The 9221-nt window shown below is 50.2% G+C and overlaps 1 protein-coding gene across 1 annotated transcript in view; it reads left to right on the top strand.

The window, feature by feature from the left end:
• Positions 1-9221, top strand: part of AP2A2 (adaptor related protein complex 2 subunit alpha 2) — a 55316-nt gene that overhangs the window by 24500 nt on the left and 21595 nt on the right. The window contains 3 exon segments of the mRNA XM_069107887.1: positions 1411-1604; positions 5481-5610; positions 8550-8651. Of these exon segments, the coding sequence (XP_068963988.1) occupies positions 1411-1604; positions 5481-5610; positions 8550-8651 (426 nt within the window).

Raw genomic sequence — 9221 nt, 5'->3', positions numbered from 1 at the left:
CGTGAAAGGCGCTAATCATACAAGACTTGGTCCCTACTGTAGGGAGGCTTAGGAGGTCACGGGGTGCATCTTGCAGAAGGGAAGGCTCAGGCTAAATCTAGAAGGAAGGGGAGGAGGGAAGGCATCCCAGGCATGGGGGCTGGCCAAAGGCAAAGGCATAGAGACCAGAGAGGAGCAGTGTCATGGTTACTGGAGGAAAGGTCTTGGCCAGTGAGTCTGGACAAGAGGGGTTGGGGACAGGTTGGTGAAGGCTTTCAAAGCCAGAAAGAGGAGCTTCTCTGGAGGATGCTGGGGAGGGGGTAGGGACGAGATGGAGGCCAGGAGAGTGAGGCTCTGATCCAAAAGGGGAAGGAGGTGGGTACCTGGTATGGACACATGGATAGGGTGGGGGAGGGATCTCCAGGACATCCCGGTTGAGATCAGGACTGTGGGGGTGCCACATGACCTGGAGGCAGGGAGACCCGAATTCAGATCCAGCCCCAGACACTGGCTAGCCATATGACCCCAGGCAAGGCACTTGCCCTCTGCCTCAGTCTCCTCATCTGTAAAGTGGGGACAGTAACTGCCCCCAGGGTCGCTGTGATGATCAAAGGAGATCTTGTGGCAGTGTGTTCAGCAGGCCTCAGGTTGGCTTCAGATGCCCAACTCTGCCGTGTCTACACGGGCCCCTGGAAGTGACCCCATCGAGGGGGGGCAGGGACCCACCTGGGGGGAGATCCAGGACCGGGTCATAGTGAGGGGCATTTATTAAGTCACAACTGTTGTGTTGTGATGCCTGTTTAACCGGTGAAGAAGCAGAGGTTCAGTGACTGGCCCTGGGTCACGCAGAGTGCCTGCGGTGCTGCCCACAGTCTGGTGGCCGAGTGAGGGACTACCGTGTTTCCCCGATAATGAGACCTATCCCGAAAATAAGCCCTCCCCTTACTGTGTAAGATTCCTCTAAAATAAGCCCTCCCCCGAAAATAAGCCCTATTGAGATTGCTACTGTAGTGAAGGTGATCCCCTGCGCTACACGCTACATTACGGTACCCTCTGTATGCACCGTCCCCCCCCCCAAACGCACGCCGCGCTCCAAGCTTATTGAATAAAGGCACATTTTTTTGTTCACATTTACCTGTTTATTAAAATTGCTGTCAATGTTCATTAAAATAAGCCCTCCCCTGAAAATAAGCCCTCTGGTGTTTTTCTTCCCAAAAAATTTAATAAGACAGTGTCTTATTATCGGGGAAACACGGTGGGGCGGCTTTCACATTCTGAGTGTCTGTAGTAGTAGGCCCTCTGGTCAGCGGGGCTCTGGCTGTGCCTGCAGGGCAGCTGGTGCGGCCTCTGAAAATGTCCTGTTGTTGGGGGTTGTGCACGCCGTCCCCACTTCTGCTGCTGCTTTTTCACTCTCTTTTCCCTGGGACACAGGGATACCTGTTCATCTCCGTGCTGGTGAACTCCAACAGTGAGCTGATCCGCTTGATCAATAATGCTATCAAGAATGACCTGGCGAGCCGGAACCCCACCTTCATGGGGCTGGCCCTGCACTGCATTGCCAACGTGGGCAGCCGGGAGATGGCCGAAGCCTTTGCTGGAGAAATCCCCAAGATCCTGGTGGCGGGGTAGGTATCTGTCCCAGAACGGCTGGCCGAGGAAGGTGTGAGCCCTTCACTGAGTGCGTGCAGGGAGCTGGGGGTCTCCACCTGAACACCCCATGACTCAGTTAAGGGGCAGTAGTTGGGAAAAGGAGAAAAGCCGGAGAAGGCCGAAGAGATTCTCCCTGTCTTTGCTGGGCAGTGAGAGTCCCAGAGGTCCAAGTGTGCAGGGAGCCTAGACTCTGGGGGAGCTGTGCCAGGGCCTGCTGTGAGGGAGGAGGGGCAGAGCCAGGGCTGCCAGAGCTGGCCGCCTGCCTGCCTCCTCATTCAGCAGAGGGAGCAGAGTCTTAAGGGGGTGCCTTTTCTGTGGAAGAGCATCATGGTTACTTTGTAGCCTAATTCTTCAGAATGTACCCACCCTTGGGGCGGCTAGGTGGTGCAGTGAATAGAGCTCCAGCCCCGGAGTCAGGAGGACCTGAGTTCAAATCTGACCTCAGACACTTAACACCTGCTAGCCGTGTGACTTTGGGCAAGTCACTTAATTCCAATTGCCCGCCCAAAAAAAGGCAAAAAAAAAAAAAAACTTACCCACCCTCTCCCTCTCCCATGTGGGCTGTGACACAGGACGGGATGCGCATTCAAGGTGGCCGAGTGGCATCAAGTCTCATGAACTCCATGCCAGAATTCCTTCAGGCAGAACTAGAAAATGCTCCATACTGAATCAGTATCAGGAAATCCAGAAAAAAACCACGGGTCACTTTTTCAGCCCAGATTCCATTAGGGAGACAGAGAGGTCTCTAGGTACTGGAAGAGCAGTGTGGCTGCAGTGGGGGCCAAACAGCATTCCTGTGCCTCGGCAGAGGTGCCAGGGTAAAGAGGGGCCTCAGTTCTGGGGTCTGGTGTGGGAGCAGGCGCCAGCTGGAACCTTGTCACCCCTTAGTCACAGACAGTGCCCATGGGCGACGTTTTCTTGTAGGTTAGGGAGCAGGCACATTCTCTAGGTGGTATCCAGAGAGAGGAGCGGGTTTAGCAATAGCAGCATCTGGGTGGCTCAGACCCAGGAGCCAGGGAAGGAACTCCAGACCAAAGGGGACTCTGCAGTTCCCTCACTCGGAGGCTGCAGAGCCTCTGCTGGCTGACGGGGCTCAGGCCAGCAGCATCTGCTGTTACTCAGACCCAGCCCCAGGTCACTAGCCTGCCGAGCTCTAAGCAGGGGGCAGAGATAGACTTGTGCCACAGATCAGACCACTCTGGGAACACTGGAGTTAACACAGCGCTCACCACTCCAAGAAAGGAACAGCAGAAGCAACCCAGACCTTCCCTTCAGAAGTGTGCTGAGCTCAGCCCTCACATCAGAAGGGAGGCTGGAAGAAGGAGCAAACAAAGAACCGTATCATAAAAAAGCTGTCCTAGTGACAGGGACGCTCAAGACACAAATGCACAAGAAGAGAATGGCTCCAAAATGTCCACAAGCAAAGCCTCAAAGAAAACACAGCTTGGGCACAAACTCAACTGGAATTCCTGGAAAAGAAGAAGCAAGACTTGAAAGAAAAGTTAAAACTGTTTATACATGGAATGGGAGCAGGAGAGGAAAAAAAGGGAAAAGAAATGGGAGCCAAGGAAAAATTACAGCTTGGCACCAGAGGAACAAATTTTGCCCAAGCAACAAACTCCTGAAAATAAAAAAAGAGGACCAGAGAGAAGCCAGTGACTCCACGAGACAAAAAAAACATGAAAAGAAAGTCAAAAGACTGAAAAAAAGAAGCAAATCCAAGGTGTCTATACTGACCTTGAAAACAATTGTGGAGGAAAAAAATTAACAATTGTTGCACCACTTGAAAACCATGGCTGAAAGAAAAAAAGAGCCTGGATATCAGATTCCAAGAACTCTTCAGAGAAACTGCCCAGATCTCTTAGACCCAGGGGGATGAAGTGGGAAGAATCCACTGGTCACCTCTTCAATGAAACCCCAGAATGAAAACTGCAAGCAAATTGTAGCCAAAACCCAGAGCTTTCGTGTTAAATTTGAAAAACCACAGTGTATGAATAGTACTCAGCAGCCTTAGTCAGGCTCACACTAGATTGAGCAGCTAGCCTTCCAAGGAGTGGAGAGATGGGAATACATCTTTCAAAGTACACGAATTTATAACCAAGAAGAATTTATCTAGCAAAACAGTATAATCTTACAGGGGAAAAGTGGATTTTTAATGAAGTAGAAGACTTCCAAAGAGTCCTGATGAAAAGACCAGAGCTGTGGAGAAACTTCAAAGTTCAAACACAGGAGACAAAGGAAACGTGAAGATGTGAATGTGGATGAACAGTGATAAAAGACAGAGTTAAACCGCTTTTGTTCTAATTTTGGGAGGTGACACGTGAGACACGTGAGCCGCCTCTGAGCTCTGTCCTTGTCTGTGGTTGTAAAGGGTATCTAAGAGCCTGAAGGTCTGGGAGTTTTTCTTTCATGTCTTGATGATCTTAGGAGAAAAATGGAAAGAAATGAGAAGGGGAATACCCTGAAAGGGGGAAGGGAAAGGAAGGTCAGAGAAAATTATCTCCTGTCTTAGATTGCACAAGTTTAAAATGTACACAGAGAAGGAAGACTGACCTTTGAGCCTCTCATCTGAATGGGTGGAAGGAGAGAAGCCTGCACAGGTGAACCGCAAAGTTTACTGTGGAACTTTCACTCAGCAGAGAAGTAGGAAGGAAAAGGGAAAAGGAAGAATTAGTTTGAGGGAAAGAATTTGTTCTAAGGAAAAAACAAAGGTTATACGACTATATTTCTGGCTCTTTTTGAGCAAGTGGAAAGATGGGAATCTGAGGGGTGTCTGGCAAATGGAGACTGGCTAAACCAGTTTTGGTATAGGAGACTGATGGAGTCCTGTTCTTGTGCTATAGGAAATATTGAAGAGGAGGGTTTCAGAGAAGCCCACCAAGATCTTGTATGAACTGATGCAGAGTAAAGCAAATAGAAACAGGAAAACAATCTGTGCATTGACAGCCATAGGGTAAAGACAAGCCGATCAGCAGCGACCCGCTGTAGCTCCAGAGGGCCAGTGATGGAGCCTGCACCCACCTTCTGATAGAGAGGTGTGTGTGCTCACTCACAGCTCTTGACATAGCCCACGTGAACATTTGTTTGACGTGGCTTGGCAGATTTGTAGCCAGAGTTTTGTTTCTTTCATTCCCAGGTGTGGTGGGAGGGAGGGAACATCCCCCAAGGATGCTGTGTGCCTGGCAGGAGTTATTGGCCTCCCAGAAGCTCACACTGTTCCTGCAGAGGCCATGGTCTGGGACTGAAGGGGGGAGGACACGGAGCTCGCTGAGGCCTCCCTGGCACCTCCTGGAGCGCCTGGAGCTGTTCTCCACAGTCTGATTCTGACAGATGGGCATGGAGTGTGCTAGACACAAGAGTGAATGGTGGGATCCTTCCAGCATAGCAGATGCTTTGAGGAGCATTAGAGCATTGGCAAAGACTGAAGACCCTCCTGGCCTCAGCTTCAGCCCTGCAGGGTGGCGCTCTCACGAGGTCACTTACGGCCTCTCCCTTCAGTCTGACACGTCCTGTTAGGGCCTGCTGTATTTCAGGATCTAGGTGGAGAGTGGGGGGGGCAGCAGGGGGGGAGTGCTCCAGGGAGAGGAAAGGTCAGGGGAGCTGCCAGGCTCACAGTGATGGAGAACACCAGAAGATGCTGGGAGGTCAGATTGAGGTCATTGAAGGGCGCAGGGTAGCACCCCTCTCCTCTCTCCAAAGCACACGACCTCCTGCTGCAGGTCTTGGAGGGCGATGCCTTCCTTTTTCTGACAGTGTGCTTGATGACCTTCCCTCTGGGGGGTCTGGCCAGGGGCCCTGGGGAACATGGTTGTTAGGCTGAGTTCTAATGCAGAGGCCTCTTGGTCTTTCAGAGACACCATGGACAGCGTCAAGCAGAGTGCGGCCTTGTGTCTGCTGCGCTTGTATAGGACATCCCCAGACCTCGTGCCCATGGGAGACTGGACTTCACGGGTGGTGCACCTCCTCAATGACCAGCACTTGGTGAGTATGGTGGACTGGGGCAGATTGAGACCAAGTCCTTTTGGCAAATGGGTGCTTAGCAGGCGTTTTCAGTGTCGCTCCTGTCTTCTTTGCTCTGTGCTCGATCCTGGGAGAAGAGGTGGGACAGTAACCCAGGCATGAAAAATGATAAAAATATCAAGAGTGTGTGCCAGGAGCCCCACATCTGAGGAGGGGGCCAGGGATGGATCACTGTTCGTTACATAGAAAGAAACTCTGTCTTTCTCTCATTAAGTCCCATAGTTAGAAATCCTTGAAGAAATGTTTGTTGTGCCAGTTTGAGATTTGTTGAGGAGACTGCATCTCTCAACAGAATCAAATGGGGGGATAAGAAAACTAATTATTAATAACCAGTGATTTGGGGAGTTGCAAAGTTCCCCCTTTTCCTAGAGTTCTCATTTCAAAAGTTCAGTCCCTGGAGGACATTGCTGGTAATGAGATCCGGATTTTCTTAACCATCCTGTTCAGACCCCACCCAGGCAGGGAATCTCTTGTGCTCTGCCCACGTTTGGGTGGGGATACATTCTCTGAATACATTGCCCAAGGCTGAAGGTAACTGAGAAGTAAATGACATAATCAGAGTTCATTAGAGTAGGTCCAGCCCCTCATCCGAATATTCATGCTCTCATTAATTGTTAACCAGTCAGAGTTGATTGCTACCCTCAGGAACACCCCTCTTCCAAGGACATGTGAACTGTGAGCCCACTGCCATGATTGTCTTTGGCATTTGGAAATGTCACTGACCTCTTTTTATTAAAATGCTGGCCTTACTAATAAAATGACTACCCAGAAATTATATCTCTCAAATTTTTTAAGCATTACAGCTGGAGGGAAAATAGATATACTAATGCATTGTTGATGGAGCTGTGAACTAGGCCAGCTGTTCTGGAAAGCAGTTTGGTACTGTGCCCAAAGACCTGCTAGGCTATACCTGAAAGAGATCCAAGAAAGAAGGAAGGGATCCGTATGTACCAAAGTATTGTAGCAGCTCTTTTGGTAGCGACCAAGAATTGGAAGGTAAGGGAATGGCCAAACCAGTGATGGTCTGTGGATGGGAGGGAGCACTAGGCGCTATCAGAGATGGTGGAGAGGATGGTTTTGGGAATATCTGGGATGACTTGTGTGGAGTGATACAAAGTGCAGGGAGTAGAACCAGGAGCACAGAGTTGTGCAGACGGTCAGCTTTGAAAGGCTTACTAATGCCGACTAACGCACTGCCTGACTGCGGCTCTGAAGGACTCGCCTCCACACGGAGAAGTCATGCACCAAGATGGCAGGCTGAAGCTATTGTCTTTTTTCTTTTCTTGGCCATACTAATTTGGGCTTTGTTTTTATTGCCTTCTCAATGGGTGGGGGAGAGGGAGAGGAAAGTGAGATAATTCAGAACTGAAAATAAAATAAAACTGACTTTTTTCAAAGCAAGAAAAAAAAAACAAAAGGAAGGAACAATTTCAGTCTCTTCACTTACCTTGATGCCCATAACCATCCAGTGACCTGTGTAGCTCAGGAAACTTTTGACCCAGTAGATAAAACTTTTCTGGAAAAAAATGACAATGGGAAGATGGATTGATGCTCATGCAGTAGAAGGAAGGAGCCTGGCCTCGTGGCAGCCCCCGAGAGCGGGCCGCTTTGCCTCTGTACACATGTATCTGAGGATGACTGAGGTGCAGTCCTGTAGGGCTGGCCGCCGCCTCTGCCACTTCCATCTTTCAAATGAAGCAAGTGGACCCGTAGCCTTATTGGTCCATGGACCCGCAAGGCAAGGTTACCAGAGATTTAGAGTTGCCTTCCATGACTGGGAGTCCCAAGGCTTCCCCAACACACCAGCTGCCTGGGGCCTTCTGATGTAAGGCTTCTCTGAGTTTCTCCAGCTCTCTTTGACCATCATCCATTGTCTTTGGAACCTTCTGCGCTGTCAGGGTCCTTGCCTTCACCTTGCTCCTGTCTTTTATCTAGCGCTGGTCAAGTTCAGTGGAAGCCTTTCCTTGCTGTCTGAGGAGTTGTCTTGATGTGGGACCCTGACACGCCATTTCTCCTCCCAAATAACAGGGAAGTAGGAGGGTTAATCGGTTTTACAAAACTCTCTTCTTGTTGTGTCTGATTCTCCATGACCCCATTTGGGGTTTTCTTGGCAAAGACCCTGGAGGGGTTTGCCATTTTACATATGAAGAAACTGAGGCAAACAGGGTGAAGTGACTTGTCCAGGGTCACCCAGCTAGGACGTGTCTGAGGGCAGATCTAAACTCAGGCCCAGCACTCTATCCACTGTGGCGCCACCGAGGTGCCTGAGAGGGAAGGCCTCGGCTCTCCTTTGGAAAAGTAGAAGTAGTGCACTGTTGTCTTCTGGACACAGCTGTGGGCCTTGGGGGGGCTAAGGTGGCACAGGGCATCAGAGCAGCTTTGTGCTTCCTGGACTTGGGAGAGGGCCGCCTCGCCTCTTAGCCCCAGAGGGAGCCCCCCCGAGTGGGAATGAGTGTCACCTCTGGATGCATCCCCTGTGTTACCAGGGGCTCGAGGCTGGCTGGGGAAGGGGCCGAGACAGCCCAGTGGCATGACAGGGACGTGGGAATGGTGGCAGGCGCCACCAGGGAGACAGGATGACCTCAGTTCCTGCCCACCTCTCACGCTTGCCGGTGGTTTTCCTCTGTGTCTGAGGGGTGCGACTTGAGAAAACTCAGATGAAAACACAAGGGCAATGTTTCATTTAATTCTTAGGCAGTTACTGAGCACCTGCTGTTTGCAAACACTGTGCTAAGTCCTGGTGCTCAGAAGACCAAAATGAGAACCGTTGGCTTGTTTCCTATAATTGGCACTGAGGTGGGAATTTCATTTGAAAAGTGGTATTTAAAGCCAAAGTTGGTGTTAAAATGTTTGGTTATAAACACTTAAAACTCAGTTCTTGTCTCACTCTCTCCTTTCAGGGTGTGGTAACTGCAGCTACCAGCCTGATCACCACTCTGGCGCAGAAGAACCCCGAAGAGTTCAAGACCTCTGTTTCCTTAGCGGTTTCCAGATTAAGCAGAGTAAGGCTCTCCTCTTCTTCTCTCCCCTTCTGGAATGAAGAAGCATTTATTAAGTGCATCTTGGGCTAAATCCTGAGCATACATATGCTGAAGTGGGGCTGTCCCTGACCACAAGGGTTGTATAATAAGAACAAGGAAAGGCAGCTTGACTGTTTTTTTTTTTTTGGAGGTCAATTGGGGTTAAGACTTGCCCAAGGACGGGGCGGCCAGGTAGCACAGCGAGTAAGAGCACCGGCTCCAGTGTTAAGAAGACCTGGAGATCAAATCCCGGGCTCAGACACTTAGCACCCACCCAGAAACACCTGGCCATGTAACCTTGAGCAAGTTACTTAACCCCAATTGCTTAGGGGCGGCCAGGTGGCTCAGCGAGTAAGAGCACCAGCTCCAGTGTCGGGATGACCTGGATCAAATCCGGGCTTAGATACTCAGCACCACACCCAGAAATAATAATTGGCCCTGTAACCTTGAGCAAGTTACTTAACCCCAATTGCTAAAAAAAAAAAAAAAAAAAAGACTTGCTCAAGGTCACACAGCTGTGTGTGTGTGTGTGTGTGTGTGTGTGTGTGTGTG

This window comes from Petaurus breviceps, unplaced genomic scaffold, assembly GCF_028583685.1.
Source record: "Petaurus breviceps papuanus isolate PSGF00001 unplaced genomic scaffold, PetGlider_PUasm1.0 90317, whole genome shotgun sequence".
Lineage (NCBI taxonomy): Eukaryota > Metazoa > Chordata > Mammalia > Diprotodontia > Petauridae > Petaurus > Petaurus breviceps.
The sequence above is the reverse complement of the archived record's forward strand: the minus strand, read 5'-3'. Positions and strand labels throughout refer to the sequence as shown.